Raw genomic sequence first — 20,355 nt, 5'->3', positions numbered from 1 at the left:
TTAAAAAGTACTAAATTACAGTTACAATTACATGGGCCAAAAAAGTAGTAATTGCTGTTACAATTACAATTGCTCTGAAAGTAACTGATTACATTACTTTTTCTCAAAAGTAATCACTACAATTATATTTCAGTTACTTTTTTAAAAAAAGAACAGCTACAAGGTGTTGGCCTTGGCTGCTGCACATCTAAGTAGCCTAAAACAACATTAAAAATAAACACATACAGAGGGTAGTAGAATAATCCTTTTTATCCATAAGATAGCAATGGTGGTCTCTCCGCTGGTAAGGGAGGTGGGGAGGGAGGCAGAGGCCACTACTCAGATCTTTATACGTCAAGCCAAGTGCACCCCCCCACTCAGCCAGCAAGCATAATCTCTCTCACTTAACCACCACCGCCCTGCCACCAACTAAGGGACACTCACCCAAGCAAACATTTTCCCTTGAGATGCAAAAAAGTTAAAATACTACAAATGCAGCACAGTAGCCAGACAGGTGGAAAAGGCCACTTTGTGTGCCAAGTGTAAACACAGTATTCATACACACATTGTAATCTTTCACCTCTACAGTTCTTTATCTCCATTCTGCTGCACCTCCTGTCAGGCCCCTACCTGTGGTCACTGCCTTGTCACGGTCCCACCTCAGGGTCCTGCTCTCAAAACAGTTCTCTCACCGGCTCTAGCAAAGATCTCACAAGATCGAACTGCTAGGCACCACCACCAGACACTCCCTGTAAACAATATTGCCTTGAGACTGTGCCTTAGCCTCCTTCTGGCTTATTGATACATTGTATCTGGGTGCACTTGCAGGCCACAACCCCCCTGTATCTTTGTGCCTATAAAGAATACAGCCCTGGGTTGCTCTGGATACCTGATGATGTTACACTATGTCTTCACCGCTGCCACCATTGATACTGTTCCCCAACCTTGGTATATGCCCTGCCCACCCTTCTGGTCTGTGAAAGCCCAGCCAAGGATCAGGCATTTTGGTAAACCAAGAAATATTTATTTATATACACAGGGAATAACAAGATTACTTAAAGGTATAGTCAACAAGCATGTGGTTTCATAAGATGTTACTCTTTATGTTTCTAGTTGTCAATAACCTGCCTCACTATCCACCTAATCCAATCCACCAACAAAAGCCTCCCAAAACCAACCAACCGAACCCCCTCTCAACTGTCATCCTCTCATTTATACCTTCAGACACTCAAGCATTCAGCCAATCATAATACAACACTCATCAACATTCCAACCCATGTACTCTCCCCTGTCACTCAGTCTACTTACCACATATACTCTAATAAACCCGCACTTACCATATTTACAGTATTATATATATACAGGGTCATCACACCTCCTTCTCCTCCTTTATCCATGTTCCTGCCCTCCACTTCCTTTTTCCCTCCACTCCATTCTTCACCACCACCATCCATTTTTTTAAACAATTGTTTTCTCCACTCCACCCTGTCTCACTCTCCACCTCCTCCCTCATTGCCTCCTACCCACTCACAGAGCATGAGGGAAGAGCAATGCTGCACAGAAGCCCAGTTTGAGGCACATGATTTTCATCCACAAATCAGAGGAGCAGAATACTTCCCCTGTTTCCCCTCCCCCCCACGTAATGCCCCAAAATAATGCTGGAAACATTACAATTACTCCACAAAAGTAATCAAATTACTCCTAGTTCTATTACAATCAAAATGTAAAGGAATTATCCACTTGTTCCTCAAAAAGTAATGAATTACAAGTAATTATTTACTTGTAACAAATTACTTCCAAGCTCTGGTCACAAGGCATACATTTTGCAAAACTAAACTAATAATGTGGGAAACAGCAACATTACTATTGTGCTGTTGTGTAGGATCAAGTGCTTGTATTGATGATGTACATTATTATGGGGAAATACAGCCAAAGTTATGTAGCTTCAAATCAATGGAATCCATGATTAATTTTGGAAAGAGTTATCATATCTTAAGTTTCATTTCTAGTAAAATCTATATAAATTACACTTGCACCAGAGGTTGACATATTTTCAGTAACTCATAGGAAGAAATGGTCTTATGGAGTATTCAGGTAAACAGCAACTAAGGCTGCAGTCTGATACACACTTACCTGGGAGTAAGTCCCATTGAATTCAATGGAGCTTACTTCTGAATAGACATGTATTGGACTGCAGCCTTAGTTGCTGTGCTTTCTGCTCTGCTGTTGAAGGCAGTATGCCTCTTGAATGCCAGTTGCTGGAAATCACAAGTAAAGTGGTGAGACAGGTGTTGCACTCAGGTTCTGCTTGCATGCATATATTATATAGCCATGAGAGTGGCTGTATACTATAGTCAGCATGGATTTTTTGCATTCTGCAATGTTAAATCAAAAATACCCCCCATGCCATTCTGATGCTTCCCATAAGCCCATTTCAAAACAAAGCCTTACAAAACGTATAGTCCTGAACTCAGAAACACATGCTTAACAACCCTCTCAATTTTCATGGTGATACAAAAACAATCAGAGAAAATCAAGAGTTCAAAGTGTAAAAAGAGAGATAGAGAGAAACCAAACCCCTTTTGGACTTTTTTCTGTCAGAGTTCTCATAATCTCTTGAAATTAATTACAAATCAGCCATGTTCACAGAGAACCTGCAGTCCTATTACTGACCTTGCCCCATACTTTGACCTTCATCTTCTGCAGTTTAAAAGTTTAAAAAAATGTCTGGCCGGTTTTTAATTAATTTAAGAAATTTAGCATTGAACTCAATGATAATGTCAGGCATGCTCAGTAAGAACCAGCTGTCAGTGTTCTAAAAACCAAACTCACAGCTGCTTGGCTTGCCTAATCAGGGGGCCACACTCACACCAGACCTTTATTTCACTTTAGACAGCCATGGCTTCCCCCAAAGAATCCTGGAAGTGTAGATTGTAAAGCGTGCTGAGAGGAGACTCATATTCCCCTGACAGAGCTCCAGCAGCCAGAGTGGTTTAACAGTCAGCTGCTCTGATTGAAGCTCTGTGAGGAGAACAGGGCATCTCCTAGCAACTCTCAACACCCTTCACTAACTACACTTCCCAGGATTCTTTGGGAGAAACAATGACTATCTAAAGGGAAATAAAGGTCTGGTGTGGATGTGGCCAGGGACAGCTTTGGTTTAAATTTTGGTGGGAGGCTACATGTGCCTGCTGTAGAATAAAAAGGTGGGGAAAATGCTGAAAAACAATGATACTGTTCACAATGTTTTCCCTTTGGAAAGGAAAGGGGCTTCCCCTCTGCCCACCCATCCAATCTCCTCTCCTCCCTCTCCCCTCCTCCTTCCTCCTTCCCCCTCCCCTTCCTGCCCCTTCCCCAGGTCAGTTTCACCTATTCTAAGCATGATTGCACAGAAATAAATCCCACTGAACTCAAAAAGCATGCAAATTATCAAACCTGCCCTCCCCTCCTCCTCCCTCCTATCCCCTCCTACTTGCCCCTCCCCTCCCCCTTCCTTTACCCCTCCCTTTCCCTCCCCATCCCCTTCCAATACCCTCCTTCCCCCTCCTCCCCCATGGTCAGTTTTACCTATCCTAGGACTATGACCTGGGAGACCAGGGTTCAAATCCCCACACAGCCATGAAGCTACCTGGGTGTCCCTGGACCAGTCACTGCCTCTCAGCCTCAGAGAAAGGCAATGGTAAACCACCTCTGAATACCTCTTACAATGAAAACCCTATTCATAGAGTTGCCAAAAGTCAGAATCGACTTGAAGGCAGTCCATTTCATTTTCAAGCATGATTGCAAGGGAGTAAATCCCATTGAACTCATTAAGCATGCAAATGATCAAAACTGCCCTCCCCTCCTCCACCCTCCCATCACCTCCCTATTGCTCCTTCTTCATCCCTCCCCCTCCCCTTCCAATCCCCTCCTTCCCCCTCCTCCTCCTTCTGCTGCCCTCTCCCCCCAAAAAGAAAATGATTTACTATAGGATATACTATAGGAAACTTCACTAAAATTGCAAAGTAAATCCAACATATTTAAAGTGACTATCTGAACTATATCAACTGTCTTAATATTGTTGCTTCCTCTCTGCTAAAACAAAATCAGCACAGCACATGTCTTGTTTCTGTCATTTGGGCTGGTTGCAGTTGTTGCCACCACTCACCATATGCTCAGAGGCACATGTTATCAAATTCTTCCAAGCTACACAGCAAGTGGATTGGACTGTGAAAGACCAACCCAAATTGTGTTTGCATTTTTACAAATTTGTAGGGCAGTCCAATATCTCAGAGGAGGTCAGGTCTCCAGCTCCCCTGCTGCATTCACTATAGCTGCCCAATTTCCCTTAAAGTTTGATAGAAATATCTGTTGGCTATAGGTACATTCTTAAACTGCAAGGTTTTTTGCCTATTAAATGAATATATATTCACGTTAGTGGACATCTTTTCTGAGAGTTGAAAATACATACGGCAAGAAAAAACATTCAAAAATCTCATGTTGGATAAATTAATTATAAAAATAATTTAAAATATGTTAGATTCAATAAAACTGAATTTATAGCAATATGAAGACAGTATAGTCTCATATCTTTCTCCCACATTCTACTATGGTTTCTTGTGGAAATTCCCCCTTTGGTCAACCTATAATTCTTCACCTGAATTACAATTCTAGAAAAATTCTTCTTGAAAAAATCTTGGACAGAGCAACCATTTAGTTTTGGCCACTTGATACTCTAGCCTGCATTCTTATTAATAAGCCTTTGTAGGTTTGAGCCTAATTGAAACCACAATATTCTTATTAAATACATATCATTTCCATTGCACAAAGGAAGGTACTGTAGTAAAGGTCAAAAGTCCAGATATCTGAAGGATACCAAGTTTAACTACTGGATCTAGCACCTGATCCATATCTGTAGAGACTCCACACTTCTAATAGGCTAATGCCCTATAAACTAGGATGCAGTGAAACATTCTGTGTATATTAGGATTTGCGTGAAGCAACATGAAACTGTCATGTTCAATTTTCTGTCTGCTTCAGAATAAACACAAGTGCTTTTATCTCAGCAATTCACAACAAAACATGATGCACAATGTAGATGAAGGAAAAACAAGATATGTTCTCTGCTTATTAATGGGGGATAGGATCTACACATTTCAAATTGAAAGGGAGGGTATGTTATATTACAACAGCACAGCATAAAGCTTGGCTTTTCTCAAGAGACTGAATATATGATGACAGTTTATTCTCAGATATATCAGCTGCATTTTAGTATAACTCCGACCTATTTCAATGAAGCCACTCATTTGTTCTGTCATCAGAACCAAACAAGAAAAAAGAAATAATTGCCACCAAATACAAAATGCAAGTTAAGTTTGTTCATGTATATTTATCAGTTCATGACTCCCAACATCAAATGATGACTCATATGAGGAAAACAGTCCTGAGGGTGTATCTGCATGGGAACATTTTATGGCTTATGTACCAATCTGGAAGGCTGGAAAGGAGTCACCAAAAATGAAGATTTAATATGCACACGGAGCTCCTATCAGGTTTATAAATAGCACTGCTACTTTCAGCACCAGGAATCTTCCATTCTTCTTTGCAGAATCTTCACTTCTGTGTTGCTGAGTCAGGTGATCAAAAGGGCTGTTCCCTCTTTTTTGAGGGTCCTCGGGCAAGTTGGTCTAGGAGGGCTCTATAACCATACTGTGATTGGAAGGGAGCCCATCTAGTGAGGACCACAGGGGGGACACACTAGGGATGGGCAAGGATTTTGCTGGAATTGATAATACTGGACTCTCCAACAATTTGCATATTTGCAATCTCTGCTGAATGGTACAGAATGCTACGAGCTTCAGCAGCTTTTTCCGACATTGGATATTAAACTGCATCGGATATAACCTTGCTTCTTCTTTTCTTTTGTTCCAAGATCTGCGAGGCCAGGCTACGCTCAGCAAAACTTTTTACCTTTTTCCCTGTGCCAAAGCAGTGTCCTTCTCCTTCTTCCCCTCCTCCTTGTATCTGATTCCCCCTCCCCCTCCTCCTTGTATCTGATCCCCCCCCCCAATACAGGAAAGGAAAGCAGCTTTGCTGCCTCCTCCTCCACTATGACTGAGGCTGGTCACTTTTCATGTTAACAAACAGAAACTGGCTGTTTTCCTTTTTGGAAAGGAGGAAAGCAGTTTTCAGTGCCCCCCCGATCCATTTCCCCCCACCAAAAATATTGATATTAATATCAGTTCTTTTCAAAATATGTATATCTTCTTTCATTTATCAATATTTTGAAAATATTTTTTGAGGGGGAGAATAGATTGGTAAAAGCAAAAGGGAAAAAGAACAAACTTGAATCAATACTGCCTGTTAGGTTGACAGATTGCTTTTGAAGCAGCACCAGCCAACGGATCCCATCCCTAGTACACACTAAGACACACTAGCATCCTCAAGATGGACAGCAACTCCCATCAGCCCAGTCAGCATAGCCAGTGGTAAGGAATTATGTGAGTTATAGTCCAACAACATCTGTAGGGCACCAGGTTGGGGGATGTAGCACTAAGAAAATGCCCCAGAGTTCCCTGTGTCTTCTGAATCTGGGGTGTGGTTTCACTCTCTGTGGAGCCTAACCAAGTTGGAGGGGCCCATATGAAGTAAGAATCTAGATGTTACTGCTGGTTCTCAATAGATGGATTCTGAATGGGTCAAGAATTTGGGTCAAACTGTCTGCCCTCACCAACATTGGGTGCCAGCCATAGACACCAATGTGGGGGTAAGGATGGTAAACTTACATGTGGAGAAAGTGTTTGTCCAGGCTATACATTACGCTCTGTACACATATACCTGAGACAACTAAGCTGTCTGACCCTCAGAGTGCTCTGTATGTTAAAGTTCCAATAATATAAGGGCATGGCATAATTGCATGAAAGAGCCTTAGGTGGGCAGAGCTTTGATGAACAACCCTCTACACTGTGTTTGGAAGCAAGTATGGATAAAATTCTTCAAGTGCATATAGCCCCAAGCTTGCAGGCAGTTATGTGCATTGTTAACTTTATCTGGCATGGGTGGGAGTCTGGGAATCTGAAGATGAGGCAACACCTAATAAAGGAAAAGGCACATATTCCAAAGGATGTTTGTCTGCACTAATAACCACATTCATTTATTGATACTGAAAGGTTGTTTTAAAATCTAGTTTTGTTTTGCTCTCCTCTCAAATTCAACATATCTTTCAAGGCAAATTATTGGCAAGATTATATCTAGTACTAAATGGTTCCCTGTAGGGTGCTCAGTTTGAAACTCACACACACACATTTGTGATCAGACCAGAGACACTCTTACACAACCCTCCATAATGAGTTTGTGGGTGGGTGGTTGAAATAGCAGTATCATAGGGATTAGGCCTAGAGCTATATGTCTGACTGATGTGTTAACTGAATTAAGTGGATTATTGCTGGTGGTGCAAACAGTGAATCTTTTTCCATTTCAGAGTCACTAATTTACTCTTCCATTGAATGGTTTATTAACTCATAAAGCTATAATCTGCATACTCTTTAAAGCACATCCACATACTCACTTATAAGGAAAGGATAAGTTTGCATTAAAACCTCAAATCCATCCATGCTGAATTGGTATCTTCTTCCCCTTTTCTCCTCATACATCCATCAACTATGTCACTGGATATTTTCTTCCTCTTAAATGAAGCCGTGTGATATTTTATTCTTAGTAATTGCATTGCCAGGTTGCTACCCAGAAAACAGTCCTGACAGGCCCCACGGCTGCAAAAAACAGTGCTGCAAATGCTTCCTCTGCCCTGTTCTTTACTCAGTCCTGTTGCCTCTACACCAGGGTGCCCTCCAGATGTTTTGGACTGCATCTCTCATCATCCCTAGCCAGCATAGCCAATGGTCAAGGTTTGATGGGAGTTGTAGTCCAAAATCCATTTTGGCTGCCCCTGGTCTATATTAACTTCCCTCCTGTTGAGGGGCGAGCCAGGTTTTTTTTTTAAAAAAAAAACAAATTGAGGGGGGCTGTGAATACACTAGTTGCCATGCAGCACCTCACTCACCATTTTCTTTAATAAGGGACAGATGCCCACCAAAAGTATATTATTAATTTTTTCAGTGGATTCATGACCCCACTAATGTGATATTAGGAACAGCAGAAGGAACTCACTGCAAAGCATAGTTGGCTCAATGATAGGGCTCACAATACATATCAACAAGAAGTTGTAAAATGAATACAACCAGTAAATGATCTTATATAGTACTGGCTTTATCCCAGGTATGATTCTGATTGCTATGGGGTGGGGGGAATATTGGTTACCCCAAAGTTAGCCAATCAGAAACTAGTAACAGGAGGAAATATATATAGAGTACTCCCTCCCTCCATCCTGCTCTGTACAATATAGGAAACGGACCTTTAGTGTGGCGGCACCTACCCTGTGGAATTCCCTCCCCTTGAATATTAGGCAGGCACCATCTCTGCTATCTTTTCAGCGCCTTTTGAAGACTTTCCTCTTTCAACAAGCCTTTTAAGTTGAGACCTATCCCAGTCTGTGTCTGCGTTAGAATTGCTTAATAGGTTTTTTTTAATAATGTCTTAATCTTTTTTAAACAAGATGTTTTTAAAGCTTTTTTAAAAAATGTTTTTAACATTGTTTTGTTTTAATGTATTTTAAGGTCTGTTTTTATGATGTTTTAAAGTGTTTTTAGTGCTTCCGTTTGCCACCCTGAGCTCCTGCTGGGAGGAAGGGCAGGATATAAAATAAATAAATAATAAATAAATAAAATAACATACCATGTCCTTCTCTTGCACTACATTTAACTGCAAAATGTTTAGAAATAAAGTTATAAGTAGATAAAAGTAATAATTTGCCAGCCTAACTATGCATATTGTAGTAAAAGATATGATGCAGGTCTCATCGGGAGGTGCAATAGATTGGAGGGGAGTTTCACAGCAAGAGACAAAAGGCCTGCTTTTGGATATTTTCAAGATTAAATTGGAAAAAGCAATGCATTTTAAGAGCATTTGCTGTTATTTTTATGTCTCATGAGCATGTGAAATGTAGATGCTGCTGAGCAATAACCGCCTGTGATCTGAAACACAGTGGACGATATGGCCCCTTAAAAGGTGTGTCGCATAATGAAAACATTTCTTTTGATTAATTAAAAGATCTATATTTAAGGGAATATATTCTTGACTTATCACTGTAGATTAACATATGCCTGTTAGGCTATGTACTAGGGTTGCCAGGCTCAGGGCCTGAGACTGATCCTGTATCTTTAGGAGAAGAGAAAGTCAGCTAAGTGCAGGTATTCTTGCAACACTGTAACTTTTAAAGATACAGAAGACCTCTTGGAGGCCGGGCCTGGCAGCCAAGAGGTCTTCTGTATCTTTAAAAGTTGTGCAGGGGGAAGGGAGAATTCCACCTTGTGGTTTTTCCCATTACAATGTTGCAAGAACACCTTCACTTGGCTGACCTTCTCTTCTCCTAAAGATGCAGGATCAGTCTCAGGCCCTGAATCTGGCAACCCTACTATGTACCCTAATACATAGCTTGAGAAGACAACCCATTGTGAATCCACACTCCCCCCACTTTTTTTTAACAGGTGTACAAACTTCCAAACTGAACCCAGCTGAAGAGCTTCTGTTTTTCCTATTTCCAGCAGAATTTGGCTTTTCAGAGTGCTAATTGGCTGGCAATGTGATAATCATGGTGTCACTTTTCTCCCATGTCCCCATCCAGCTGTGCAAAGTGCTGATTGGCTGGTGCTTATTGCAATCATGAAACCTGTCCCACTCAGAGCAATGTTTTAAGTTTTTTTTAAAGTGGCTTCACAAACAAGACAATTAAACATTATGGTGCACTCCTATACCAAATTACCTGGGAACAGGAATTGAACGATCTGTCAATTTTGGTTCTCTCAGTTTCTCATTTTTCTAGTCTTAATTTAAGTTCTCTAAATTTCTGCAGCAATTTGCATTTTTTTTAAAGAAAATCCTCATGAAAAGTCTCCAGTGCTTTAATGCGAATTTCTCCTAATGAATACATTTTGTAGGAAGTTTTGACTAATGTTCACATTTTTGCAAGCCATTTATCATCATATAATGTATTTTTGCATGTTAGTTTTATACACATATTCATTTTTATGCACACTTTCCCCTAATATATGCATTTTGTAAACACTGGAAAATTTTGCCAATTCTGCATTGCAAAATTTGAATAAGTGTGAATTTCAAAGGATGGCTGTGTTTCAGTTCTCATATTGTTTCGGAAAATGCAAATTTGATTAATTCGGCTTGAAATGTGAACTGAATCGAAATTCTTGCCCATCCCTACCTTGGAGTAAGACCTACTGAACTCAGTGAGACTTCCTTTTGAGAAGATATGAATAGAATTGCACTTTAAGTCTGCAATCATATCTGCACTTATTTAGGAGTAAGTCTCATTGAACTCAATGGAACGTAATGTCTGTTTAAGATTGTGTTGTTAAAGGACAAACATGTCAGGCAGCTTTAACATGTTTTTAAGCCAAAAGTCTCTCCAGAGCATGAAGGTAGGTGCAAAAAGTCATGGGGTTGAAGCCAGGTAAGTATTGGTGAGGTGAGGTGAAACAAACCTCAGTCCACAGCAAGAAAGCCTGCCCCTACTCCTGTTTCTGGAGGGAAGTACATCTGTCTACAGTGTTATAATTACTGCTTGTTATTGTTTGGTATTATAAAAATACACACAGAAATAGGAACTAATTTGGCTGGTCCTATTTCCTAGCAGAGATATAAAAACACAAGCAGCAGAATGAGAATGTAAACCAGCCCCACCTTTCTCTATATAAATAACAACAGACACAATCCTTTAGGTAAAAGAAAAGAATGTTTACTCACAACCTCTTCACATGTTCAGAAGAAGATAGGCTCTAGCTTAGAAGAAAGAAAAATATAGAAGTCTCAGTCCATCTTGGTGTTTGTATTGATGCTCTTACAGAGAGCATCTGTGCCATGCGGCCTCTCTCAATGGTAGGAAGATCAGCAAAGGAGAATATTCAAAAATCCCCCAGGACAAAGGGGGAGGAAGCCAGGTAAGTAACTCCCACCCATTAGGAAGTTACATCATGGTAAAACAGGTACATGGGATATTCCCCAAATATCCCTTAAAGTGACCATGCAACATTTGCCTATTCCAACAGTTATATCGTTGATATTGGATGCCAGCAAAGTTTGTAACTCACTGTAAGGAAAGTGCTTCAAAAATATTCTGACTCTCAAGATTTTCTATCTGTGAGCAAAAGAAGAGAAACTAGATAAGCTTTATTTCACCCTTTATATTTGTGCATCTACTATATATTTTGGAAAGTTGTTTGTCTGTTCATCATCCATTTGGACTTCTCTTAAGTATCATAATTTTGCATGATGGTTCCTGACATCAAGGAACATGTTTCTGTCTGTTTGAATCCAACTGGATGCCATTTTGAATCAAGATGGCGATCTTTATCTTTCAAAACTCCACTGATTTTAAAAACTGCAGTGATTTTTTGATTTGTTAGGATTCCTGACCAACACCTGGTATGAAGCTGCCAGTAATTGCACAATGGGGAGGAAAGCCAGGCTGGGAGTCCAGAGTCTGTGAGTTCAAATCCCCGCTTGTGTCTCCTAGGTGTCACGGGCCAGCTAAAGATCACCCCCACAGTGAGTGGCTCAGGGGTTATGTGCCCTGCCACCTGTGCAGCCGTGGGCAAGCTGCATAGTCCCAAGCAGCCCAGTTGCCCCCCAGCTGGCAGTTGCAGACAAGGAAGGGGCTGGCTTGTGCAGCTGTAGCAAGGTGAGCAGGCCCTAGCCAGCTGGGGAGGACTAGTCTCAGAGGGAGGCAATGGTAAACCCCCTCTGAATACAGCTTACCATGAAAACCCTATTCATAGGGTCACCATAAGTCAGGATCGACTTGAAGGCAGTCCATAAAACAAATATCAGATTAAAAGAGTCTCTTCTTCAGCTGTTGGACAGTTTTTGTGGACAAAAGTAAACATCAACCGTCATGTCTATAAACTATGTTTTTTATGTATAAACTGCCAATGGATGAAGAGGAATACTGGGTCTCTGGTATATTTGTTATAAACAACCTGTATTTATTGTTATTATTTTTAAAGTATCATTATCTACTTTGGCCATCCAGAGATCAAGGAAGTCACTTTAATTGACTCACTTCTTACATTAACAAGCCACAGTCTGGCAGTCATAAACTACAGGTCTGAACTAGCAAACATTTAGCATGCCAGAAACACAGGCTAATTCCCAAGCGCCTTGCAACTTCTGCAAGTATTTGTCACTGTACAGACTAAATTGTGTTAATTTATGCTCGCTACATACAGATGCAAGGTGTGAGGCAGTTGAGAATTTGGCATCAGGAATTCATCTCAAAGTTTCACACAGCTAGATTTTCAAATGATGCAAATAATTTGATTTTGATGAGCCCTAGTATTTCAAATGTCTAACCTTTTAAAATAAGATCCTAAGAGGGATCTTGGATAGCCAAGAAGTGAGGGAATGTAATGTTTTGTCACAAAAATGATTAAGCTAGAGAGAGAGAGAACCTGTGGCATCCTTGTGTTGTTGTATTCCAATTCCCATCAGCCCCACCCAGCAAGGCCAATGGTCAAGGATAATGGGAGTTGCAGTCCAACAACAACTGGAGGGCCACACTTTCCCTATTCCTATATTAAGCCATCTCAAACAGATACATACCCAATACCATCAAGATTTTTGTAGGTCACCAGTCACCTCAGCACATGTACCTACCTATTCCTTATCTGCCAATTGTTTTGTGCTTATAGTACTTTGGAATGAGGCACCTTTCCAAATGATCTACTTAAATATGCCTTACTCCCATGAAAATTAGCCCTTATGCAATAACCCTATAAATCTTGGTGGTTCTTTTGCTATATTTTATTATTGGATAGGGAGAAATGAGTTCTCCCACTCCTATAATTAAGAAGAACAATGGTTCATGTCAGATCAACCAGCCTTCCTCCTCACACCCATATAGCCCCTTAAGACCAATATCCATTAATTCAAAAACTTGCATGAAACATATTGCATGGGCAAAAAGTAATTTTGGCAGCTCTGAAGCAAGCAGACCTCTGTATCATTTTCAATAACTCAAATAAGGGAGAGTTCACATTTCTTCAGGTGATGGTATGAATTATCCAGGACACTGACATAAAAATGTTATATCTTAGATTCTGGATCAAAAAACAAGCTGAGAGCTATGTTTGCTCTGGGTGGTGTGTTGCAGAATCTGCAGGAGAGCTATAGGAAATATTCTTGCAGGAATGATAAATTAGAACAGTGTGACCTGATCACTTAACTGTACAATGATTTAAAAAAGAAATTCATTGTCTTCTATTACTTTTTCTGCATTTTATTTATTTATTTATTTATTTATTATCTGATTTCTATCCCACCCTTCCTCCCAGTGGGAGCACAATAAATTAAACTGGACATACAGATTGGATTAACCATTGTTTGGTCAAGATATCAGAATGTTGCATGTTAAACTATTTGCTCCACATAGCTGTTGGGCCTCAGCTCCTCTGAGGGGGCGAGGAAGGCGGAAGACATGAGTTTCAGGGTCCCCAGCTGTCAGAAGGAGCGGTAGATCCAGGAGTTGTTGAGTCTCTGCAGGATAGGGGATGTGGGAGTGAGTTGGAGTCAGGGTCAGTTCCCACGGATGGCGCTCTCTCTGAAGAAGAGCTTGCCCCACCCCCAGACCAAGACGAGGAGCCGTTGGAAGTTGCTCCAGAAGGTGCACTCACTCCTCCTCTGCCTAGCAGTTCTCGGGAGGTGCCAGGAGAGCCACCTCCCCCTGACATTGAGCCTGTTGCCGAGGTCCTTTCGGATGAACCATTGGACGCCCGCCCCCCATCACCCTGCGCTCGTCGTCGCGAGAAACGGACGGGTCAGAGGCAGGACTTGAGAAGGAGTCAGAGATTAAGATCACAAACTTTCCCTACTTAAGCCTACAGCTCCAGGGGAGGAGCTGCTGAGTCAACTTTCTTTATATGTTGCAGAGCATGTCTAGAGTGCAGCTAGGGAATTCCAGTGAGTTAGTTTAGTGCTCTCTATGAAACGTACTGCTTTTGATGTATCTATTACTCAAAACAAGAATTAATTACACCTGCGTCTCAGCCTCGTGGATCCCACTCTGAATGGGACAATAGCTAAACCTTGAAGCATTTCCCAGCAATATGTCAAGCAACCAATCCATAAAAACCAATCATGTCATTGATGTCATTTCAATCACAGTGGACATGATATAGATGCTGAATCAAATCCATCAGGGATAGGCAAAACCAATGCAGAGAAATGAAGCAAATGATGTAAATCACATTCTTTGTATATGTTCCTGAAATCCATTTTTGGAGGAAAGGAGGTGTACAATTTTTCAAAAATAAATAAGTAAATGTGAAGTGCAGTAATGGCTTTTCTGTTATTGAAATGGCTGTTGAGATGTGTTTCTTTTTAATTTTCTGTTCAGATTATTGCTATTTAGGTACAGATGAAAGTGTATTGTATTTATATTGTATTTAGTCTCCATATAATTTGTATTATCTAGTTAACTAGGATTGGTAGTTCATCACTCAGTGCCAATGCCGAACTGTGGATAACAGTCAAGAGGGACCCAGGACCCATGATCTGTACCATAGAGAATCAAACCTCAGAACCATTACACTTCTAATGCACTTACACCACTCAAGGTATCTTTCAATAGTTAAAATCACAATATCAAAATCAAACAGCAATATCAAACAAAACACAACAGAGGCAGGCATAGCTGATAAAACACAATCTTCAGATAAAACATTTACCTAGCAAGACAAAACCCTGCCAGAAACCTGCCAGAATTAAAACTAGCCGGTGGAAGACAACCACAGGGGGACTGCCTAGCTTCATGGGGCAATGTGTTCCATAATATTGGTGCAGCAGCCACCAAGAAAGGCCTATCTCTTATTCCAACCAATTGCACTTCCAGCATAGGTAGACACAGAGAAGGGCCTCTCCACTTGATCTTAATGAGTGAACAGGCTGGTATGGGAGGAGGTGTACTCTGGTATTCTAAAACCCAAGCCATCTAGGGCTTTAAAGGTAGTAGTCACCAACACTTTTGAGTTGTGCCCAGAAATAAATTAGCAACCAGTGATAGTGTTAAAGTATTAAGAACATAAAAAGAAACCTGGTAGATCAAACCAAAGGCTCATCTTACCCAACCAGATTGCTGTTGCTCAGGGAGTATCTCAGCCCAAACAGTAAATGTTCTAGCAAATAAGGGGAGATGGGTTTGGTTCTTTTTTTCACAGTGCCAAAGTGAAGCAAATTGATTGATTCAGTTCGCTATCTTGTTTGGCCCAAGGCCACAGTTGACAAACACATGTCATCCTTGGCCAACCCTGCTGGGGCAGAATGCCAGTGCTAGATATCGCCAAATGTAGGTGTGCCCACCCACATTCTTGCACACATGTACACACAGGCACACAGCCTCCTTCCTCAATCGATCCATACAGATTAGTTGAGGAGTGAGATTATTGTCTACTTCCCACTCATCAAGTAATCCATCTAATGATTTAAGAGGGGCAATTTGCATTCCTGTTAGGGTGCTTGGAATGGGCAGAGAGGTTTAAACTTTTCTACCTACCCTAGCACTGTGTCTGTTTTTTAAAAAAATTGCCACGCTACCAAAGTTGGTGCTATGGGGGGGGTTGCTGGAGAGGGTGATCCACATCCCTGCAATAAATGCTTAACAATACATAAAGAAACAAAATACATAAAGGCTGAAAGGAAATATTTCCTTTCCATTGTCCAACCTTACCTCCTACAGCAGGGGTCACCAACCTTTTTGGACCAGCAGGCACATTTCAAATTTTGAGAAAGTGCTATGGATGCTAGTCACAAAATGGTTGCCATGGGGGGCATGGCATAACAGAAAATGAGAGAGAGAGTACATTCATTGCGACTTCCCCTCTCTGACAACCTCATGCTTGCTGTGGGAAGTCACCTACATCCTGCTGATCCTGATTGTGGAGCTCACACAATATTGATTTCTCACACAGACACACACAGACACCAGTATTGTTGCTGTTTAATAACAACAGGGAACATTTTCCAGTACTAGGAAAAATATACAAGGTGGCCACACCACACTCACTTTTTCTCGCACACAGATACACTCATGGTAGATATACAGACCACAAACATACACACATTCTCTCTCTCTCTCTCTCTCTCTCTCTCACACACACACACACACACACACACACCATCCCTCCCTCTCTGTCCAAGTTCTAAGTGCATCTCACCCTCTCTCACAAACCACTCATTTGTTGTTATATGCCTTCGAGTCAATTATGACTTATGGCGACCCTCCAATAGCATCTGTCGTGAACCACCCTGTTCAGATCTTGTAAGTTCAGGTCTATGCCTTCCTTTATGGAATCAATCCATCTCTTGTTTGGCCTTCCTCTTTTTCTACTCCCTTCTGTTTTCCCCAGCATTATTGTCTTTTCTAGTGAATCATGTCTTCTCATAATGTGTCCAAAGTATGATAACCTCAGTTTCATCATTTTAGCTTCTAGTGACAGTTCTGGTTTAATTTGTTCTAACACCCAATTATTTGTCTTGTTCGCAGTCCATGGTATGAGCAAAGCTCTCCTACAACACTTTTCAAATGAGTTGTTTTTTCTTTTACCTGCTTTTTTCACTATCCAACTTTCACATCCATACATAGAGATCAGGAATACCAGGGTCTGAATGATCCTGACTTTAATGTTCAGTGATACATCTTTGCATTTGAGGACCTTTTCTAGTTCTCTCATAGCTGCCCTCCCCAGTCCTAGCCTTCTTCTGATTTCTTGACTATTGTCTCCATTTTGGTTAATGACTGTGCCAAGGTATAGATAATCCTTGACAAGTTCAGTGTCCTCGTTGTCAACTTTAAAGTTACATAAATTTTCTGTTGTCGTTACTTTAGTCTTCTTGACATTCAGCTGTAGTCCTGCTTTTGTGCTTTCCTCTTTAACTTTCATCAGCATTCATTTCAAATCATTACTGGTTTCTGCTAGTAGTATGGTGTCTGCATATCTTAAATTATTGATATTTCTCCCTCCAATTTTCACACCTTCTTCACACATACATACCCCTCCCACATAGAGAGCACCCATACATCGCTCCCTCTCTGTCTGCCCATATTCATCTCTCTTGATCATGCATACACAGAGCATATTTCAGCACACAAATGCACACAAATGCACACATTCAGAAAAGCCCCCCCCCCCGGGTGAAGGAAGTACCTGGCACTTAAAAAAAAATCCACCCAAAAAGAAAAAAAAAACATTTTTTTAAAAAAAATCAAACACAAAAATACAAAAAATCAATATGTAAGCTATGGTGTATTATCTCTGTATCTTCATTTTTGTTGTTGTTAGCCTCTTTTCTCTTGGCTTACTTATTTTTCTTTTTGAAAAAGAATCTTTAGGGTTTCATTTCAGTACTCTTTAACAGGGATAAAGTGATACGGGTCATTCCCGAGAATGACAAAGAAGCAAAGACACTGAAGATACTTTCTCAACAACTTGAGGTGAGTTTGTTGTTTGTGGTGTTTGGCATTGTTGTAGATGGAGTCACAGAATGAGCCGACCATTTCATCAGAGGATTTGAAGTGTATGTCCCAGGATATGGTCTGAAGGCGCTTGAGGCAACCACCTTGCTGAAGCTACGTAGGTCTGTGTCTGGTAAGAGCTCGGATGAGTGACTGCCTGGGAGCCACATAAGCATCACCCTGTATTCCATGGCAGAAAAAAGGTGGTATATAAATGTAAGAATATAAATAAATGCCTGGTGAGGCTGTAAGAAGTGAAGACTTTTTTTTTTACTAACTGACTGACCAGTCAAATTAGTATAGTATTTAACTCAATAGTAAGCAACCTGTGGCTCCCAGTCCAATTGTATGCAGCCCTCCAGATTCTTCAGACTACTCTCTGGAACAACCCTCTGGAAATCATTATTTCATATTGTGTGAACAGACAGAGAAAAAGATGAGGGAGATGGGATGACAGAAAGAAAGAGAGAGCAATGCAAAGAAATGCAATGCTGCAAACTCCTCCCACCTTTGACTCTGGTCCCACCCACTGTCACCGATTGATTTCCCCCAAGGGAATGCATCTTGAGATAGGAATCCATAGCCTGTCTTATACTAAGTCAGATTATTTGTCAGTTTAGCCCAGAATCCTCTACTCTCAGTGGCAGGAGCTGTCCAGGGACTGTGGCAAAGGTTTTGTGAATTGCTTACCTGATTGTTTTAAATAAAGATGCCAGGAACCGATTCTGGAACCAGATGCATGCAAAGCATGTGTTCTGCTGCTGACCTATGGTCTTTCCCTGCAGAGGGAAGGACCATATTTTGTGCTTAGTGGAGGGTACACATGGCCCTTACTACAGGCCATTTGCGAAAGAGAGAGAGAAAGAGAGAGAAGCCTCAGGAAAACAGCTCTCTAGTCCACTTTGGCCTTATATGTTTTCCATACTTGACAGCATTTCATAGAATCAGAATAATAGAGGTGGAAGGGTCCCATAAGGCCACTGACCCCCTGCTCATGCAAGAATCCAAGTTAAAGCATACCTGACAGATGGCAGTCCAGCTGCCTCTGGAATGCCTCCAGTGTTGGACAGCCCACCACCTCTTTACGTTAATTGGTTCCATTGTTGTACTGCTCTAGTGATTTACCTCATGATGTATTTAGGTATGCCTCTAATTTGGAGTTTCACAATACTTTTATGAGAACTGCCTGTGTAGCATCGTGAACAATTTTCCCCAAAGCATATTTGCAATAATTTTCTAGCAGCATTTTATTCATAAATACTATTGTAACTAGTTGTGGGCAGCATAAGGGCCTATCAGCGCAGCAAGAAACAAAGAACAAAAGTAACAGACGAAGATCAAGAGTGCCAATAACCATTTTTATTATGTGAGGCAGATCTCTTGGCAGATATACTGTATGGTGTCTCTGGCTTATCCCAATCATTGTGTATATTGACAGGATCAGTAATAGGAAATAACCTGCCCCCTCCTTCCCTGAGTATCAGTGGCTTGGCTGTCAGTGGCATGATTTTTATGATCATTACATGGTGCTTATTTCACACTAATGGTGTGGCAAATAATTTTCTTACTAAAAAAAAAGGGTACATTCATAAGCCCCATGAACAGATTTCTGTACTAATTCTAGATTTCAATTGTTTATTGCTGTCTGGCCATAGGCCTCAGACCGAAAATACACTTTTAAAATCAGGTAAAATCATAAATATTATTACATACAGTGTTGCCTCTTAAAAAGTCTAAGTATCGTGCCCTAATTCGGCTAAACATTTGCTTCACAACTTCTGCACTGCTAAGGCAAATAAAGCTACCCTATAAGTAATATTTGGATCTCTGTCTGAGAGAAGAAAGATAATGCGTGAGGGTATATCTTCAGGTGCGTGGATTAATATCTCGTCCAGAAATTTGGCCCGGGGGTGTTTATAAAGAGAGCATTTTAACAGATAATGTGGCAGATCCTCCACCTCAGAGGCCTTACAAATGCACAGTCTTTGAGCTCGAGGAATGCCGTTGTGGCAACCGGCCAAGTAAGCCGTTGGCATTGACTGGAATCTCAGGGCTGTATAGGCGTAACGCAAGTTTACTGAGGTGAGGAAATCTAAATAGTTTGCTTTTGTTTGATCGGTTTTAAAGAGGTTATACCATATTGAGAAGTTGGAGTTTACTAAAGCTAATCTGTCTATCCAGGCTGTGTGGAGAAGGATAACCTCCTTAAAGCTGGTTTCATTGAGAGGATCTTGTAACGCTTTGCAATCAATATGATAGAGTTGGCAAATTTTCGTGAGTTGGGCAGACCGAAATTTGTCCAACCATATATCTGATGCGCTGATTTTTAATGTTTGATGTGGAGGGGGTTGTTTGTCCATTTTCCAAAAATTTATCAAGGTGGAACGGATCATTGCTCTAACCGATGGGATCCCAGTTTCTGCCCGGATTAAAGCCGCTGGAGTGGCTGAAGGAAGAAGCAAGATTATTTTTAGAAATTTATTCTGAGCTGTCTCTAGATGATCAAGTAGTGGATTTTCCCATCCCCAGATTGGGGCTCCATATTGGATCATCGGTATGACTTTGCTTTGGAATAATTTTAAAGCCAGGGAAACTAAATTACCTCCTGCTGTACGATAGAAGTTCATGATAGATCCACTAATTCTGAGTGTAGCCAGTTTTATGTGTTCAATGTGTTTTCTCCAAGAGAGAGAGTCGGAAAAAAATATGCCAAGGTATTTAAAGGTCCGACACTGCTCAATTGGATGTCCATTTATTGTCCA

The 20,355-nt window shown here is 40.9% G+C and overlaps 1 protein-coding gene across 2 annotated transcripts in view; it reads left to right on the top strand.

The window, feature by feature from the left end:
• The window catches only part of CPA6 (carboxypeptidase A6), a 75,204-nt gene that overhangs the window by 12,456 nt on the left and 42,393 nt on the right, over positions 1-20,355 (top strand). Inside the window, exon 2 of one of the 2 annotated variants that reach the window (XM_061600689.1) lies at positions 17,497-17,572. The exons of the other annotated variant lie outside the window; for it this stretch is intronic. Within the exon in view, the coding sequence (XP_061456673.1) occupies positions 17,497-17,572 (76 nt within the window). The remainder of the gene's footprint in view (positions 1-17,496; positions 17,573-20,355) is intronic. 2 annotated transcript variants of the gene reach the window in all.

Source organism: Rhineura floridana, chromosome 1 (assembly GCF_030035675.1).
Source record: "Rhineura floridana isolate rRhiFlo1 chromosome 1, rRhiFlo1.hap2, whole genome shotgun sequence".
Classification (NCBI taxonomy): domain Eukaryota; kingdom Metazoa; phylum Chordata; class Lepidosauria; order Squamata; family Rhineuridae; genus Rhineura; species Rhineura floridana.
This window is presented reverse-complemented; position numbering and strand designations above follow the sequence as displayed.